Source organism: Colossoma macropomum, unplaced genomic scaffold (genome assembly GCF_904425465.1).
Source record: "Colossoma macropomum unplaced genomic scaffold, Colossoma_macropomum, whole genome shotgun sequence".
Classification (NCBI taxonomy): Eukaryota; Metazoa; Chordata; class Actinopteri; order Characiformes; family Serrasalmidae; genus Colossoma; species Colossoma macropomum.
Genome location: NW_023494792.1, coordinates 37,341,720 through 37,362,272, shown reverse-complemented (window position 1 = coordinate 37,362,272; position 20,553 = coordinate 37,341,720). Strand labels below are relative to the sequence as shown.

General features: G+C 38.9%; 1 protein-coding gene across 1 annotated transcript; it reads right to left on the bottom strand.

Moving 5' to 3' along the window:
- Positions 1 to 7,206: 7,206 nt before the first annotated feature.
- Positions 7,207 to 19,828, bottom strand: zgc:162331 (uncharacterized protein LOC793007 homolog). The gene is made up of 7 exons (XM_036575353.1): positions 19,667 to 19,828; positions 19,288 to 19,483; positions 14,700 to 14,891; positions 12,189 to 12,335; positions 10,452 to 10,464; positions 7,850 to 8,032; positions 7,207 to 7,462 (listed from the first exon to the last, which is right to left on the bottom strand). Exons 1-7 carry the CDS (start codon positions 19,826 to 19,828, stop codon positions 7,207 to 7,209), a joined length of 1,149 nt encoding a protein of 382 aa, XP_036431246.1.
- Positions 19,829 to 20,553: the final 725 nt, after the last annotated feature.

Genomic DNA, 20,553 nt, shown 5'->3' with positions numbered 1-20,553 from the left:
TGAAGTTCCACCTTAAATCCAGTGCTAACATAAATGCAGTTCCACCTTAAAAGCAGTTCCATCTTAAAAGCAGTTCCACCTTAAAAAAATCATTATGTGTGCTGATACTGCTGAGCATTAGGCTGTGAGCATGTGAGACTTTGTGCTCTGTGTGTGAGTTTGTATGTGTGCGTGAGAGAGGTGGCCATTGTGACATCACGTGTGGCTTGTCGCCAACATTCCGCCCATTCATTCCCTATGGGAAAAAAATATCGTCTTTGAACAATGATATTCCGAAAACCGTACGTCAGATCGGCCCAAAAAGCACAAGCACACTCTGCGGGTATAGGTTCTACCATCCTGCCAATTTTTGTGGTTCTAGCGAAAACTGTAGGAGGAATAGCATTGACTTTTTTGAGTATAGAATAATAATAATAACTAGAAAGGGAAAGTTCGTGAACAAACTTTAAGTTGGCTTGAAAAAGCCAGTTAATTACCTTAAAACGTTAAAATGGTTGAAGACTTTTGATAGCTGTTAAAATGTTGCCAAAATGTTCCTGAGCAGAAGATGCAGTATCCATGGTGGAAGGAAATTCTTTGCTAGTTGCTACTGTGAATGAAATTCCACCTTAAATTCTGTGTCCCCTTAAATGTAGTGCCATGTTAATTCCATTTCCACCTTAAATTCTTTGCCACCTTAAATAAAGTTCCAACTTAAATTCTGTGCCACCTTAATTTTAGTTTCATCTTAAATTCTGTGCCACCTTAATTTTAGTTCCATCTTAAATTCTGTGCCACCTTAAATTTAGTGCTATGTTATTTGAAGTTCCACCTTAAATTCTGTGCCATTTTAAATGTAGTTCTATGTTCATTGAAGTTCTACCTTAATTTCTGTTCCAAGTTAAATTCAGTGACATGTTGATAGCAGTTCCATCTTAAATTTACTATGTTATTTGAAGTTCCACCTTAAATTCTGTGCCATCTTAAATTTAGTTCTATGTTCATTGAAGTTCTACCTTAAATTCTGTTCCGCCTTAAATTTAGTGATATGTTCATAGCAGTTCCACCTCAAATTTAATGCTATGTGAATTGAAATTCCACCTTAAATTCTGTGCCATCTTAAATTTAGTGCTATGTTAATACCGGCTCCACCTTAAATTTGGTGTTATGTTAATTGAATTTCCACCTTAAATTTATTGTTATGCTAATTGAAGTTCCACCTTAAACTCAGTGCTAACATAAATGTAGTTCCACCTTAATTACAGTGTCAGTGTAAACTCAGTGCTACTTGAAAAGAAGTTCCACCTTAAAATTCAGTGGTACCTTATTATGACCTGCCATAAGTGCATTCTAGTGTTTAAAAACATTTAGCGTTTTCAACTAGAACTCGTCTATCATAAGTACACATGGAGATATAGGCCTACAGAACGGACTTGTCCCGAAATGTGAAAAAAGCTTTTCGAGTTTTGACAAATGAATGTGAACGTCGTGAATCATGAGCGATTATAAAGGCTGTGTTGTGGCATTCAGGACAGAGCAACATCGAGAAAAAAACAAAAACACCAGCAACACCTGCGGGTTTCCCACAGATAAAAATGCGACAGGGTAGACCAATGAAATAAATCGTAGGTGGAAAACTTAAGCGACACATACTAATTTAAAGACCAGTAGAAATGTGATGATTTTAGATCAATGAAAAGAAGGCGTGGGCGGAGTTGGATCAGGTCCGGCTCCATCCCTTTGGACTTGTGGTTCTGCAGCGAGTGATAGTTGTGGCATTCATTCCCTATGGGAAAAAATATCGACTTCGAACGATAATATTCCGAAAACCGTAAGTCGGATTGCTTAGAAAAGCACAAGCACACCCCGGGGGTATAGGTCCTATGATCCTGCAAAGCTTGGTGGTTCTAGCTCGAAAACTGTGGGACAAGAAACATTTTATATTTTAAGTGTAGAATAATAATAATAAGAAGAAGATTACGAAGAACAGTAAGTTGGCTTTTCAAGCCAACTTAATTAAATAACTAACTAAACAAACCTAAGAACAAAACAAACACAAATAAAAATAAAACACGCCAAATTTTCCATATCATAAACTAACTAACGGCTAACTAAAAAGGAAGTCTGTATTTAAAAAAATACAGTGGCAGCAGTTTACAGGTCATCAGGCAGTGTGTTCCACAGAGTCGACCAGACAGTTATGGCTAAAAGCACTTTCATCCATTTGGCACTAAATTACTTCAATTTATGTAATTTAAACGTCGATAATATTACATTTTTATAGCAGAGTCGTAAAAAGTTTTAAAAATGAAAACTATTTAGTGTGAATAACCTTCTGACCCCTGACACTTACCAGCTCTATGTCCAGGATGTGTGTAAAGTGGATAGCCTGCTGCAGGGTGCGTGGCGATTATTCGGTCAGGTAGATGCACTCATCGCTCAGCACCACGTGCATGAACACTTTGTTAAGTGCCTCCGAGACAACCACGCATGGCTCATAAGTTCGTAGGCCCGCTCGTACCCCACTGACAGTTTTCCACTGCTGGTCCACCCTCGGACCACCCAGATGTCTGTCTTGCCAAGCTCTAACTAGTTTTTAATCTCCTCAAACAGATTTTAAATGCCCAGAGAAATAAATAAAATAAACTTATACAAATTTTACAAACAACCGAGAGAAAAAAAAATAATGACTAGGCCTGACATAAAATGATGTTGCTAAAGCTGTGTTAGATGTAAATTATTTACTAATCTAATTTACAAAGTGTAACTAAAGAAAGGAAGGAAGGAAAAATCAGTAAATTGGACTGAGTGGAAGTGAGTGGAAAATGAGCGATGATAAGTAGACTTTATCAAATTTGATAAAAGTGGCCCACCATGCCCACTCTATCATCCAACTCAGTTAGTCCTCTCTGAGCTCTGTAGGGATACTGTCATCTCTCAACATCTGTCCTTACAGACATATTCAGCTGCAAAGGCTGAATACTGTTCCAGCATTCAATACTTTTATTATGGTCCCAGTATACCCCTCTAACCCTCACAAAAAAAAAAAATAAAAATAACCGGCCTTAATGATTACAGAACAGTGAATCTCAGCTCTGTGTTATCATGAAAAGCTTTGAAAGGCTGGTCATGGAATTCCTCAGATCCACAGCTTTGGACCTTTGGACATAGTGCAAATTGCCTGTAGATCCAGCACATCTGTACATATGTTGATCTCCTTTTAATAGTAACACGTGGACTCTCTAGGTACATACAGTGCTGTGAAAAAATATTTGCCCCTCACCTGATTTCTTCTATTTTTCCTAATTTGTCACATTTAAATGTTTTATATCATCCAACTAATTTTAATGTAAGATAAAGGCAACACAAGTTAATACAAAATGCAGTTTTACATAATGATTCCTTTTCTTGAAGATAAAGATTTATTCAAAACCTATATCACCCATGTGATTAAGTAATTAAGTAATTGCCTCCCTAGGCCTAATAACTGATTGTGCCACCCTTGACAGTAACAACTACAGTCAAACATTTACAATAACCTGTGATCAGTCTTTTACATTGCTACATTACATTGCTTGTCACAGCATCTCAATGGGATTCAAGTCAGTCTTTGACTCGACCACTCCAAAACCTAATTTTGTTTCTTTTGAGCCTTTCTGAGGTGGACTTGCTTGTGTGCTTCAACTGCAAGTGAAGCCTGCGGTTCTTCAGATGTTCGTCTGGGTTCTTCTGTGACCTCGCATCTGTATTTGAATCTCTTTAGAACGTGGCATCATGTGCTGCTTTTTGAGACCTTCCAGTCTGCTTCACATTTCCAGACAGGTTCTACTTAAGTGATGTTTAGATTCAGCAGGTCTGGCAGTAATCATGGCTAGTGAAACTGAACCCAATTGTCAATTGAATTTGGTTAATTGGTTAATTTAGTAGCTAAGGGGGCAATTACTTTTTCACATAGGGCCAGGTAGGGCTGAACAGCATTTGTCCTGAATGAAATCATCATTAAAACAGCACTTTTAGTTTACTCTGGTTATCTTTGTCTAAAATCCTGGACACATCCTCAAAGCATGTGCACATCAGCTCGCAGGAGTGTTCACAGACATCTTTAACCTCCCTCTCTCGCTCTCAGTTGTGTCTGCATGCTTCAAACTGGCCACCATTGTGCCAGTTCCAAAGTCAGCCAGGGTTAATACTTTAAATGACTGGCTCCTGGTTGCTCTGACCTCCATCATAAGCAAATGCTTTGAGAAGTTGGTCAGAGACTTTATCTGCTGCTCACTACCTGCCACTCTGGACCCACTGCAGTTTGCCTACAGACAGAACAGATCCACTGATGATGCAATAGCCCTGACTCTACACAGTGCCCTGTTCCATCTGGAAAAAAAGAACGCGTATGTGAGAATGCTGTTTGTGGACTATAGCTCAGCATTTAACACCATTGTGCCCTCAAGGTTCGACATCAAGCTTCGGGATCTGGATCTGAACAGTTCCTTGTGCAGCTGGATACTGAACTTTTTGACGGGCCAATGCCAGGTGGTAAGAATGGGTGATATGACCTCCTCCTCACTGACCCTTAACACCAGAGCTCATCAGGGCTGTGTGCTCAGCCCTCTCTTGTACTCTCTGTTCACCCATGACTGCTCAGCCAGACACAGCTCCAATGTCATCATTAAATTTGCAGATGACGCCACAATTGTGGGCCTGATCTCCAATGACAATGAGGAGGCCTACACTGGTGCCAGGAGAAGAACCTCTCTCTCAATGTCGACAAGAGCAGGGAGCTCATAGTGGACTTTGGGAAGCAAGAGAAAGTGCACACGCCCATCACCATTAATGGAGCCACTGCAGAGAGGGTCAGCAGCTCCTCAGCAGTTCCTCATCTAATCTCTCTCTCTCTCTCTCTCTCTCTCTCTCTCTCTCATGAGGTTGGTCATCCTTGCTGTTTGATAGACATCCACACTATTCTCTTCCTCTAGTTGGTTAACCAGGGTGATCAGGGAACACAGGATCCCGGCACTGGGCCCTCCATACCTACACAGCCACACAATAAAACAGAAATCTTTCAAAGACCTCCAAAGGAATGCATTAATTACAAGCAAAAGTGAGGACACGTTTAGCTTATAATGGAAAGTTACACATTTGCTTTTGCTGCGGCTGTGAATGTAAATATAACAGGTTTTTATATCCTCAGTGTTGGCCCATATGGCACAATCAAAGCCAGGCAGACATTCAAACAGGCTAAGAAAAATTAACCAGCTTATACACAGATCAGGCATAACATTATGACCACCTCCTTGTTTCTACGCTCATTGTCCATTTTATCAGCTCCACTTACTATATAGGTGCACTTTGTAGTTCTACAGTTACAGACTGTAGTCCTTCTGTTTCTTTGCATACTTTGTTAGCCCCCTTTTACCCTGTTCTTCAGTGATCAGGATCCCCATGGACCCTCACAGAGCAGGGACTATTTGGGTGATAGATCATTCTCAGCACTGCAGTAACACTGATGTGGTGGTGGTGGGTTAGAGTGTGTTGTGCTGGTCTGAGTGGATCGTATACAGCAGTGCTGCTGGAGTTTTTAAACACTGTGTCCACTCACTGTCCACTCTATTAGACACTCCTACCTTGTCAGTCCACCTTGTAGATGTAAAGTCAGAGACGATAGCTCATCTGCTGCTGCACAGTTTGTGTTGGTCATGCTCTAGTCCTTCATCAGTGGTCACAGGACGCTGCCCACAGGACGCTGTTGGCTGGATATTTTTGGTTGGTGGACTATTCTCAGTCCAGCGGTGACACTGAGGTGTTCAAAAACTCCAGCAGCACTGCTGTGTCTGATCTACTCAGACCTATGTTTAAGATGTTTAAGATTTTTACCTTTTATTGTTTTTTTAGTCTTAAACACTTTGTCTTTGTCTATATGTTGCTGATGCCTGAGACATTGTTTTACAATAGTTTTGAGATAAGATTTTAGCCTTCCACATATTTTTTAAAATCTATTCATGGTGTAGAGGTATATGCAGGGCACTGTAGGGCAAACTAACACTCAAAATAAACTTACTTATTACATATAAAAACTCATGTGACACTACATGAAATGGCTATATTAATGACATCGTAACCCCAGGTTGCTATCATCACTATTGCAAAGAAAAGTCTAGAGCCTGGGTAAGTGGTGATGAGTCAAAGTGCAACCAGAAAGTGCATCAAGTAGCGTTCTGGTGCAGGCACAAAGGCACACAAAGGCACAGAGTTGTGCCTTCTTGTTGATATAACGGTAACCTGGGTGGAGAGAAAATTATGACACATGGACCTTTTCAGAAAACATTTGAATTATTATTCTGAATGCTTTTTATAGCAAAGCTTTCTTGCACAAAAGAACATATAGTATATTAGATAACCACACACAGTATAACAACAACCTTAGAATCTGAGACATGGCCTCCAAAATTTACATTTACATAGTTTACAGAATGGCAGCCATCTAGAGCTCAGTTCAAATGCTGGGCACTCCAAAGGTGTAGGAGACCCCAGCTTCAGTGGTGCTCCTGATTTTTTTATTCTCAAAAGTACAATTATGATTGTACATTTTTCATTTTCAGTACATCTTTTCATATATGGAAAAAAGGTAAAACCCATGAATGTGAAATTATGCATTGTGAAGAATGCAGGTACAATCAAGACAATGCTTTATTCACTTTTAAAAAATTAGGTTTTAATAGCCATAGTTTTATGAGATCTTCGCAACTATAAGTACAGCACATCAGTGTTTTCCACATGCCTCCTCCACAAATAATAATAAGAAAAACAAAAATGTATAAGGAGATTGTATAATGTATATAAGTTATAGGGAAAGCTACTAAATGCTAAAAAGTTGGGAGACATGGTAGAACTCGAAATTAAGGTTTAAAGAAGCAGTAAAAGGTCCATGTTAGTAGTTACTGCTGTTTGTGGTTCAGTCTGTAAACCTTCAGTATGCTACAAGGACATAGTGGTTAAAGGATGTATTTGAAAGCATCAACTCACACAAATTTTAACAAGTCTACATTACATGAGCAACAGAACGTCTAAGAAGTGTAATTTGGGTCAGAAAATAGTCTCTGAGTACTGAGACATAAAGTAGACACTGTCTAGAAGAGGAAGATCTGGGAGGGTTGTTGGAAAAACCCATACAGGAAAAGTTAAAGTGAGCTTGTTGTCACATCCATTTTGCTATTTTTTTTTTTGTTGTTGCTATGGCCAAAGGCACTGTGTTGTGACAGAGGAGCTGTTGTAGGGTGGTTTGGGGTAGGGGGGAAGTACAGGCTGGGCAGTGAGGCTGTCTTTGAGCGGTGGGGTGAAAAGGTGAAGATAAGCGGTGGTGCTAGTGGTGTTTGGCACAGTTGCAGCTGTTGGTGTGGGCATTCTTTGCAGAACCACGTGGGGGTACACCTGACTCTCCGTATGGTATAGGCCAGGCAGAGGGACACTCAGCAGGCTCTCCTGACTCCTACCACACACACACACACACACACACACACACACACACACATACACACACACACACACACACACACACATATATATATATATATATATATATATATATATATATATATATATATATATATATATGTGTGTGTGTGTGTATAAGGTATTTGAACACATAAATTTTGGTAAACTCAATGTTATTTGCATGGTGTCTTTTTTAAACAGTCATCATCCATGGCTCTAATGGGTAAGATGAGGGGTTTCCAAACAGTCCTGAAAGGCCAGTGTCCAGCGCACAGGTTTAGTAGATGCATTTGAGTAGGGAATGAGCAGATTGTGCTAGAAACTGTCCCTTCAGGACCAAAGCTGGACACACCTGATGTAGACAATTCTTTAAAACTTCTACCTCTGATAGCCATGGTTCTTGTAGCCTGCAAGGCTGCCCATGTACAGGGGGCTGTCAAGAGCGAGACATGGTTCCAGACACTGGGACAGATGGTAAATCTTTGGAGGAGGAAATTCGTCCCAGTCTCCCTCCTCCCTTTCCAACCAACACTCACTCTTATGACAGGACCGAGGCTTATCTCTCCTCCTGCAGATGATAAATGAACAGAATCATCTTCATCATCATCAACACACACGTTTCTTTAACTGAAAATCATCATAACCACCACTCATTGTGGACATAACATCCATATGTGGTTGCTGAAGATCTCATTTTAATGATTTTGGATGATAAGACCTGGCTCACAGTCGACATTCCAGTCCATTAAAAAGGTATTTGATGTGGCTAAAATCAGGGCTCTGCGCAGGCCAGTCAAATTCTTCTACACCAAATTTAGAAAGCTATTTCTTTATGGACCTTGCTTTGTGTATTGGGGTATTATCATGCTGAAACACAAAAGGGCTTCCTCAAACTGTTGCCATAGTTGGAAAAACACAGTTCTCAAGAATGTCCTTGGATCTGTCTCACAGTCATTTCAGCATTTCAGTAACCATGTAACGTGTATCATGTACACAGTACATGACAGTAATTGTTGCACTTACACATACTGTATACAGAGTAGCACACAGTACCCAGTATGTCAGATTGAATGACCTACTGCTTTACGGCTGAATGCTTCCATTTTATAATATACTCTATGAAAAAATGTAACTAAAATGTTACTGGAGCTCAATGTGTGTGGCTAAAATAGCCAATCCCACTATTTAGAAGGGCTGTCCACATACCGTTGCCTATAAAGTGCATGTATTTTATGTGTGTATGTGTGTGTGTGTGTGTGTGTGTGTGTGTGTGTGTGTGTGCATACACTGCCAGTGAAAAGTTTTAGCACACAATGTTTTTTGTGGGTTTGCAAAAACTTGACATAATAACGATTAACCTATTCACATAAAAATTTCATTCACATGTAAATATTTACAACATACAAAATATTTGAAAAAAAGAGCAAATTTTACTTCTCACAAACTGAATATAATGTATTGTACCTTACTGCTATGGCCTATAAACAGCTTTGTCAACTCTTGTGCTCACTCGATCCCTTGCTCCATGAGCTTATCTAATAAACTTCACTTGATGTATTATAGCAATGGTTTGGCCTTAAGCAGTGTTAGGGATAATGTGGTACAAATACGAACAGTAAAGTGATCACTTTTTCTAGTAACAAATTAGTTTAATGCATTATAGTTCCTGCAATCACATTACAGTTACTGATGCCATAAGTATTTTGTTACTTCCATTACTCATAGGTCATATGCTCTAATATAGCAATATTAATTACGCACAATGCTATTAAAACGTACATTTCCTCTATATATATTTTCTGTGCTTCTCCTTGAATGTGATTTGTGTGCTACGTGCAACAGCTAATTGCACAACTGTGACTATGAATGTGAGCAGCATAGATCAAGCACAGGAAGTGCCATAAAATCGATGAGCAATCTGTCAGCATATACTCCTGCTAATATAAAACTGATGGATAAAGATCCCCATGATAAAAAAGCAAGAGCCCCAACCTCACCTAAACAGGCAAGATTTTTATTCAGAAACAACTCTGTAAGCTTTTCATATTATTCCTAAAAAATATTTGCAGGCAGCTTTATAGAGAATTTCTACTGACTTGTTACTAGGTTTTTAAACATCATTATCTGTTCATAATGTTAATCAGTTACTGTCTGTGTTTTATTCATGGCAGAGATAGAGAGACAGCATCTCTACCCATCTATTAGTGTAATTTTTTTTTTTTAAATAAAGTACTGAAACAGCATACTAGGTTTTGTATGGTTAACACAGAAGTAAAGAGATTATTTTTTCCCAGGAAGTAATTAATAGAGTAAATTCATTACAATTTGCCAGTCCAAGTTGGCCACCAGTTCAGTCCTTTGTTTAAGTGCCTGCATGTGAGCTCTGTATTTCACTTGTGTTTATCTGTGTTTTAAACTAACAGTTCAGCCATGAAAAGTGACTTTTTAAGATACACTTTAAGAGGTGCACCAGATTTTTTTGGGATTTACAACAACATACAACGGAAACAATACTACTGCTGTTGGACTGCATTTGGACTAAACTAGACTCAATTCCAAAATGTGTAACAGTGTAAAATGGTGTTTTTATATTTATTCAGTGAAATTTCTGCTAAATAGGATTGGCGCCTCACACTGGTTGGTCAGTGAAATGTAGCCACGGACTTATAAGGGAATCATGGAAAACTCTCAGCAAAGTAGACAGAGTGCATTGCCGTATGTATGTCCTCCTGTTCCCAACTGTGACTCAGAAAAATTCAAATAACGCTGTAAAGTGCAGTAATATCCCACATTATCAAAGTTGGGACTGGCAGAATGAGCAGTTTCAGTCAAATCTTTGAGCTAGATGGGGTTGTGTGCAGAAGTTGGTGTAGTGTAGTGGGTAACACCTCTACTGTCTAAGCTGTAAATTGGGGTTCAATCCCCCACCTAGGCAAGCACCCTACACTATAGCAATAAGAGTCCTTGGGCAAGACTCCTAACACTGCCTTCGCCTACCTGTGTAAAAAAGATCAAATTTTAAGTTGCTCTGGATAAGAGTGTCTGCCAAATGCCATAAATGTAAATGTTGTGCTAATTCTAGCTTCTTTCATTTAGACAGAAAAGCTGACCAAATTACAAACAAGCTACACTTTGTGGTTGCCATACTCATTGCAGTTAAGCTAAAGTGCATTTTGCTGTATTCATGGTTTTACTTATATTGTTATATGTTGGAGCACTCCAATTTTATTGTTGTGAATTGTAGCTAAAGTAGCAAGCTAGGGGGATGGTTTTTCCATGTGGTTGGAGAACTTGGTTCTCGTTTTTGCCACCAAATGGCACTATTTCGTATGTTCATTTTCTGTGTTATTTTATTTTGCTACAGCAAATAACTATAAAAAGAATGATGAAGTGAAACTGGGAGTGTTGCTTATTCACAATTATGTGTATTTTATGTAGACATCAGTGTGTAGGAATCAATAAGCCATGTTTATCTGATATTATCAACATATTTAGTAATTGAAGACGTATGCCACCACTATACGATCATTATATTATTGTATATACTACTCTAAACAGAAAAGCTAATCAAATTACGAATTAAACTACATTTTGTGGTTGCCATACTCATTGCAGGAAAAAAAATAAATCTAATATACCATTATCCACAAGTCTGTGTCCATATGTTGGCGAGGCAGGACAAACAGGACAGAAGGCTACGGATGTAATAACTTTCACTGCCTACTTGTGTGAGCAGGCTGGGGGCCTAATTCAGTCATCTGGCCTGCCTGTCAGTTTGTTGCTGATTTATCAGTGCCCTAACACGATTTGGCAAGCAACTGTAGCGGCTTCTCTAGATACTCTACTGGGCCTAACGCCCCTGTCCAGGCTCGTTCAGCCAACATGTTGGATCCTGTATTGCTGCTCTGTGTACTCAATAATCCACGATGCTTGCACTAGCCACGTTTACATGCAGCCTAATGATCCGTTAATAATCTGACTAATAGCTCAATAGAATAGAATAGAATACATCCATGTATGCACCTTAATTGGAATAGACTAGTCCGATTGAGGCCATTTGGAATACATTTTCTGTCTGATTGAACCAGGTGGGTAGTCATGTAAATAATCAGTTAACTAGAAGAATGATAGCCATGTAAACGCCTGTATCTGATTACATTCCCAATCGGCCGTCCAGTTTATGTGTCTCAGAGCATAATGTCTTCCTCTCGCCCTTCTTTAAAAAGTACATGTGAAGTACATTTTTCTGAGTCTGCCATAATTTTAGATCGGATTATTTGTAGTGAGCATTTAAACGCAGATTTTCCATCAGATTGTTAAGTAGAGTGAGTATATAAACACCCCAGTCTTTATCTGTAATCGGAATATTTTCAAATGGATTGGCAAAAATCTTTGCATGTAAACACAACCACTGTCGGGTAAGTGATTTGGGCCACTTTTACTTGCTGTGTGAACTAGAAATTAGTCATTTGTAATGGATTACTTTTTTGAGTAATTACCCCAAAACTGCCTGTGAGATGGTATGTAGGAATTTCCCAAGGGGAAATGGCAAGGCCAAGTCAACAAGGCATGCTGAAATGGGCAGGGTGTCAAAGGGTTTTATTGACCACTCCTGCTCTCCACTAAATGCTTGGGATAGTCTTCATGCTCCATGTAAACAGAGGTGGAATGGATAGGCTGAGGGGGGAAGGGTATGTAAAAGTGTGTGTGTCTGATTATGCCTTCCCTCCACTCTCCTCTGTCCATGCTCATTCGTTCTTGTAGGCAGCAGATGATGAAGGACACGGACATGGCGAGGATGACGATGCCACTCACCACTGATGCCAGCACGGCCACTCGCAAGCCGCGGTCCTCCGGTTTGGGGATGGCTACATGGCGCAGAGAATTCAGAACATGAATAAAACCTAACTGAATCACATTCTTTTATAAGCTGTGATATTTATTATTGTTATTATAATTATATTTTTGCCGTTTTTGACATTGAAACAAATTGAAACATTCAGAAGTGCAGGCCTTCAACTTGCTGATTCGGAACATGAACTGAATGTACTTGTATGTAATTATGTAACTCACTGTGTAATAAAATTGCTATATGTGTACCTTACATTTAAACAATTATTCAATGTAAATCAAATATAGAAAAACGGCAATAGTAACTATAGATTAAACTTCTGTTGTCCAGCTCTGCCCTAACAAATCATAACCAGAAACACTGTTTTCTGTCACTTATGGTGATTCTCACTTTTCCTGCAAATAGAAGGAAGGTGTAGTTAATATTAGTAGTGTCCAAAATGTAACAAGTGCTGCCTACTCAGGCAGTGTTCATTGGCAGGAAGGCACCAAGTCAGGCACGAATCAAATATTTAACAAAATAAAAAGCTGTCTACTGAGGTACCTCCATCTGGCTGTATTTTTCAAGGCCTTAGATAACCCTAACCATAATTGTCTCTTGGTGGTGCTCAGAAGACTTGAGTAGTAATGGAATACATAATAATCAGAATACAAGGCAAAAGGCAAATGTATCCCATTATAGATACAAAGAAAATGGTAGTAATATGATTACAGATACCTTATTACCTTATAAAAATCGCATGATTAAAACCATGCTTTCTCAGCACTCCTAGTGGTTGCTGTCCTTCTTGCTGTCATCTCTGTTGTTAGGTTGTTAACCTAAATCTTCACATGTATGCAGCCTTTGTTTATCCAGCTACCACTACAATAAAGTTGATTTCTGCTAGCACCTCTATAAGATTATGTTATGTTAGTGCCAAGCTAACAGTGGTTCCCACACTGAGTTTTTATTGTATTTGATAATAATTCATAGTATTCAATCAAGTTATTAAGAACAGCTTGCCACCGTTTTGGTAGCTCTGCCTGTGCTGTAATATTGCTTGTCTTGTCACTGCTGCTGCAGCTACAACCCTGCAGACAGATGAAGACCAAGCAAAATAGACTAGAATAACCATAAAAAAAGATGAAAAGATAAGTGGACACTTTAGATGCAGTCTCTAGAAAACACTTTTTAGGTCATTACTAACCACCACTGTGCCACAAGTGCAGCTTCCTGATGTCATTCATGATGTGTACAGTCAGGTCCATAATTATTTGGACAGTTACACAGTTTTTGTAATTTTACTTCTGTACATCATAACAACAGATTTGAAACTAGACAGGGAAAGTTCGTGAACTGACTTTAAGTTGGCTTAAAAAAGCCAACTAATTACTTCAAGATGTTAAAATGGTGCTAGTTCATGGCTGCTAAAGTGTTGCTTAGGTGTTGCTAGGTGGTTACTATAGTGTCCAAGGTGAACGATAACGTGTTTCTAGGTGCTACCTTAAACTGCTAGTGTGCTTTGGATCATGTGTCCTTCCTTTCCTTCTCCATGCTCTTCTCTTCCTATCATTTTGGTGCAAGTTAATCTTGGTTTGATCTGTCCAAAGAATTTTGTTCTATAACTGGGCAGGCTTTTTTAGATGTCTTCTAGCAAAGTCTAATCTGGCCTCTCTGTTCTTGAGTGTTACAAGTGGTTTGCATCTTGAGGTAAACGCTCTGTACTTATATTCATGATGGTGTCTCTGATATCTGATTTTGTGTGGAAGTGATTCTTGACCGACTAAGAAAGCTTGTGGCTGCACTATGTTAGTGACATCGTAACAGACTTCAGGCAGAGGCACCCAAAGCTGTCGAAGGACCTGGATGGCGCAGAGCCACTGTGGTTTAGTGCAGTTTCCCAGCTCTGGTCCTGGAGGAACTTAACAAGATGATTTTGGAAAACCAGGGCACTCAACTTGTTAACAGCCCCTAACTATTTTGGAATGTGTGTGTTAAAGCTGTAAAAGCACTATAATGTGCAAGAAAGTGTTTATCCAGGACCACTGTTTCTTTAACAGTCCTGCGAGCCTCTAAATACACACTTGAATCAGAATTTTCAAATTTGCATTTGAATTCGAAAAATTATGCTGCCATATACTACTAGGTTGATTTGGCCACTTCACTATACATGAGACCAATGACTGTGTGAGACACAATATCAGCTGTCCCTACTCTCTCTAAACAATATCAGCTATATCAGGAAACCAGCATTTTTCCTGTTTGCCTTGTGTTAAGTTGAAGTTGTCTTGTTGCAATTGACTTCCTCTTGTGCTTACTTAATTATTTTAAAAGACAAGTCATTTAAAAGTACCTGCAAGTGCAATCAGTGGCACTCAGTCTCACACACAGTAGCACTCACCCTCACACATGGGGCAGAGGTTGCTCCAATGAGCAGTGCCGCCCTGCAGGACACAGGAAATCTTCAGACTGCCCACCAGCTGGAAGCCCTCATGGCACCAGAAGGCCAGTACCGTGCCCAGAGACACTCCTGTACCCTTCTCTATTGAAAATGAACCTTGCTGCGGGGGTAGCAGGGACATACACATGACATCTGAAACACCACACACACACACACATACACACACACACACACACACACAAAGATAGTTACGGACTACTAATACATTTACATACATACAAGTTATACACAAACACACTTGTAACTGCATCTGTAAACCATGTACACACATTTTAAGTCCGTGCCCAAGACTACGAACTATTAATTACTTTGCTCATGTAAGCATATTGTTGCTGTGGTGACAATTACTTAAACACTGCTACATAACACTGACATAAGTATGCCACATACATGTCATGGCAGCTGCCATGAATTGTCATGACAAATTTTGTTTAGTAATTTCACAGTGTCATGTTAGCTTACATGGTAAATTTCATGACAGGTGTCATAATGTTTCATGGCATGTTTATGTCAGTGTTAATTAACAGGGTTCAAGTGTTACTGTGGTAACTTTACAGGAGAAGGAAGAAAACCTTCTTACCTTTGAATAGAAGTTTAAAAAAAAACAAAATGCTAAAAATGTCCCTCTTTGTCAAATAGAGGTTGGTACTTTAAAAGTATGAAAAGAGCAACCAATATCCACAATCAAAACACTTTTGGTAATTTCACACACACACAAACACACACACACACACACAAATACACATAAAAACACACACTTCTGTGTTAAATGACACATGAGGAGAATGAAATGCAACAGTAAAGGATCTTACACTCTTTAAAAAAGGGTCAAAAGGGGTTCTTTGAAGCAATGTCACACATAAAACACGTATCAATGCATGGTTCATCAATGAACTATTTTCATAAGTTAGATGTGTGAGCATGAAGAACGTTGACACCTTTAATGGCCAGGACCCACTGTCAGGTCCAAAGTTTTACTGTACAATTCTATAACCTAGGAATAACTCAGCCAGTTATTCAGTGTAGTCTATGTAGTTACTGAATAATAAGGCTTAATTTGAGTGGTGTATTTGTTGTAGACGTTATTAAGAATAAAATACACAGAGCCGTGCACTTTTAAAGAGAAGGTTAGTTTTATTTCAAGACGTCTTTGTACAGAGATATTCACAGATCACCCATTTGGTTCTGTCTCACCCTAAACTGGCTCTAAGTCTTAAGGTTACACATGACAGAGAAGCATAAGAGAAGTACAGAACATTCTAAGATAACCTGACAGAATGATTATTCTGATGAACACAATCAGGCAGAAGGAATTATACAATGAACCACAATCCAACACTTAGTATGTAATAAGACTGGGATTTAAAGGGTTGATGAAATAAATAAAATGAAATAAATAAAAGGTGGTCGTTGACTGGTGCACAGTACTGTACATTCAAAAATAAAACACGGCACAAAAATAATGTTCTTTCGATGAAACTGAATGTGGCATGTGCATATTAATTTCTGCAATTTAATCAAATATGTTTGTCCTCTTTCTTTTAGGCCACCTCATGCTGTTCTTCTCTTTTCACTATTAATGGTCTCTTTTTCCACACAGCATCCTCTCTACTCACTTTCACTGTTCTCCTCACAGCACCTCCCACACAATACTTTGCATGGTCAACATAGTGCAACATCAAGCTCACGTCAACTGCAAAATAAAGCTCAGGTGGTTGATAGAGTACACAGGAGAGTATTTTTCTTAACAGCACTGTGTACTAGCGAGAAGTCACCCCCACAGAGCAGCTTATGATTTGATAAACCTGCATGCTATTCTCCTTTGCATTCTCTTTTCTCCTCTCCGATCCTCCCCTTTCTCTATTACTTTTTGCTCTCTCACACCATTCCTCTCTCTCTGCCCTTTGGGAAGCTGCTAGAGATGTCCTCTCAGAATAGTACGTGATTAAATAAAGATTAGGGTGGCACATTAAAAAATCATTCCCCACAAAGTCCCCACAGTTACATGACAGGTCCAGTGTTCTGCTGCCCCTCATCACACAGAGACCAACATGAAAAATAAACTCACTCTCTTCTGCTCCATTGCACTCCAGACAGCATTAAAGTGCATGTCCACTATAACACGAAGGTTCTAAAAAGGGGTTTTGGACTGATGCCCTATAAGATGCCCTATAATTTTTGTTTCCCTAAATATTTCAATACATTGTTGTTTAAAAAACATTCAACATAACGCAAAGGTTCTATACCAAGGTATACCAAGTTTCTCCTAGAAGCTTATGTCCTGTTTCCTACTCTGTAACCATTAAGTAATCTGTTTAAGCAACACAATGATGTGCAAATCATGTAAGTTTGTGTGTGTGCGTGAAGAGCTAAGACTTGTATGCAGTATGAAGTGCCCACAGTCTTATGTGTTGAAACCTTCAAGTGCACTTTTTGGAGGGCCATATTTACAAGCTCTAAAAGCTTACTGTACTTTGAAAGGCAAGTGTGTCCATTGAGTGCCACAGCAGCAATAAGACTGAACTTAATTTTCAAAGCTGGCAACATCATAACGGAACTGACACTGCCAAAGTCCAGTCTGCCAATTTCAATAGCAGCAATACAATAAATTAGGACAATTACAATGGTTTACTGTATGGTACTACACTAGTATTACAGATTAATATTAAAAAATACAAATAGGAATATTATACAAAGATAAATTTATTACAAATTATTATAGAGCTATTATACAGCACTATAGTAGTAGTTTCTAAACTAAAGAGTTTTGTTGTAGTATACTGACATTTTGTAATAGTACCCAGTAGTAGACGTCTGCACTCTTACAGATTTCTGCGGGACCTGCCACAATATCTTAAGGTGTGGGACTAATTTTCAGTGTTGCACTCAGGAGCAGGCAGGAAACCAGCACACTGGAGGCAGGAGCAGGCCGTAACAGGCACAAAGAGAAATTAATGAATAGCCTAAATAAAGTAGAAGGATCACCAAATCATTTATATAAGAACATAAAATGACAACAGTAAAACAGTTAAACATCTGTTTTTGTTATTGAATATACTTATGTACATACACAGGGCCAGAATTATAAAACACACTGCCAGATTTACCGAGACATTAAAAGCAAATAGCACATGGTTGCACGTTTTCTCAATCTTTAATGAGGATTAATGGTGTATTTTACCGCTTGTGCAATGTGAGACAATGTCACGCTTCATTCATGTACATGTGCTGGTGGCAATTCATAATGTGATGCAATACTGCACAAAATAACACCTGAACGGCTGTTCGGCAAATTCAATGTTTCGAGAATCCACTTCCTGTATGAAGTTTAGCTTATAATTCAAACAAAATTAATTTAACACATTGTGATTCTAATCATATGTTTGAATTTATTTTGTTGCAAGCAGTTTTAGCTTTTAATTCTATTTTTCAATTTGTAATGGATTTTAAAAAGGAATTTAATTTGTAATTATGTGGAATAGAAGCGATTGTGTAGCAGTTCACTGGCTATTGTTATCTGTTACTGCTCTAACTGCTGTTCCTGCTGCCTTCAAGTTCAAATAATCTTACTACATTGATAGATAATTTTGCTTGTGTCAAGCATCTTAAAACTAGCAAAATTATCTGCCAATATAGTGAGATAATTTCAAATAAGATTTAACAAAACTACCTAAAACAACTAATAAATGTATAAAAATTAAATAATCTTATTCTTACAACAATTTAAAAATTAGATAAAATAGATATATTATCTAGATTTACTGCAGTGTGGTCTCACAAATCAGCCACATACATTGACTTATTACAGTGGCCTGTATCAATAATACAGGCCACATAAACTTTAAAGTTTATCAGTTTTGTTATTACTTTCTAAACTTCAAAGGACATGAATACACTTTCAGTATGGATGGGACATTTGACAGCATATGTTAGCATATTGTGCAAGTTAGTCATTACAGTACATTGTGGAAACTAATCAAATATGTTGCTTCAGAGTAGTCAACTGGCCAAAAAGGAACATTTTTTACAATTCATAACTTATTTCTCTATGTGTATTATGGAAGAGGCATTTATGCGTTCTGTAGTAGCTTTGTTCTAGCTTAGTTAATCTTCACGTTTCCGATAGTTTTCCAATACTCAGACACTTGAAACTTTGACACATACTGTACCTCAGAATTTTATCTCTCAGAATTTAACCTGCAAGAGGTCACTATACACAGTGAATAAAACTCAGACATCGAATGTGACTGTGACTTTCTGGCTGTTGAATTCAATTCAGTTTTATTTGTTGCACTTAATATCCCAAAGTAGCTGTACAGAAATTCAGGTCCAGACACTTAATGAGTGTCTCTGAAGGATACAGTGTCAAAATTCCCCAAAAGCATGAGGAACAAAAACAGACAAGAACCAAGACTTGCAAGGACAACCCACCGAATAGTGAAGCTAAGATACAAATAGTCTTATCTGCCATTGAGGATTCTTGTAAAATACATAACACAGTATTTGACCACTCTACATGAAAGCTAACCTGTGTAGTTACTGGCAGGGGACAGTGTGCTGTTCTCCTCATCTTCATCAGCAGGAAAGGCAGTGGTCCTCTGAAGCATGGGACTAACTGAAGAATCCCCTGTTGGCACCAGTGCCCAAGCCAGAGTCCATGTGGTCGTGCAAAGAAGAGGCCATAAAAGCCCTGTCTTCCAGGCCCCCTCTAACATAGCAGAGCACTGTAGGTCAGAAATAGGAAAAAGTCAGGAGCAGACACTTTCTCATGTCCAGATTTTGGGTTGCCTTTGGCCCTTGACAGGCCACAGCCTGTTACTTCCCTTTAGTTACTCCCCTTCAGTTCTTGCCCGGTTTAAACTGAAGGGAGACTTTGCATTTGCTTCTTTTCCCAAGCAGAGACTGACAGCGCTGTGCTGGGTCCGTTCTCTGTACGCAGCTGACCGTGGCCAGTTCTGTGCCGGCCACCCCCACACCCCCTCTACCACCGCTAAGCTGCTTGTCGCTTCAGTCTCGCCAATCTGCTGCTGATGCTTATCCACTAGCACAGTAAGCTGTGGACCAGTCATTTATGCACTCTTAAACCCTCACTTTTGCCTGCTGATCTCTCTCTCCCTCTCACACTCTCACTCTCTTTCACACACAAATTCTCCTTCTATCTCACTCTAACTCTTTCACACAAACTCACACTCAAACACACACATTTAAACCCCTTTTCTGTCCTGCTGTCTCTCTCTCTGTTTCTCTCACTCTCACACACATGTACATTCTCTAGCTCTCTTTCTCTCCAACACACAAACAAACTCTCCTCACTCTCTCATTCTTGTTATGTGGATTTTCTGAGTGTTGTTGTGGTTGAAGCCTAATGAAAAAAGGTCAGATCTTATGGTCATATCAACTAGAGAAATTAATAAAATTGCCACACACTGTGTCCTCTATTTTTAATGACATTCACTCAGGCTCTGATCTTTGTGCTGAACCTACATGAAAAGTTGGGCCAATTTTAGATTAGCTCTTAAATGATTCAGTAGAACTATCTTGACTGTCACAGGCCACTCCACTTCTAAATTTACTGATAGCATGTTGAAATTTGTGATCTGTCAGACGAGGTCCCTTTCATTCCTTGCTATATATTCTCTCTCTCTCTCTCTCTCTTCATATGTGTTGTACTGCCATTAACACTCTTTGCCTCAAAAGCAGTCCTTCACTCAGTTTTTCTCGGTTGCTTAAACACTATTGTTAATTCAGAAGCCATATTTACACATGATACTAAATATAGGCTTGCTGGCAAAAA

Bases quoted from the DNA above. Each gene is read 5' to 3' on its own strand.
- zgc:162331 (XM_036575353.1), bottom strand. From the start codon at position 19,828: ATGACTGGTCCACAGCTTACTGTGCTAGTGGATAAGCATCAGCAGCAG. The intron at 19,484-19,666 runs GTCAGTCTCTGC...TCTGACCTACAG, and splicing joins AACGGACCCAGCACAGCGCT to TGCTCTGCTATGTTAGAGGG. The intron at 12,336-14,699 runs GTGAGTGCTACT...TGCGCCATGTAG, and splicing joins CCTCTGCCCCATGTGTGAGG to CCATCCCCAAACCGGAGGAC.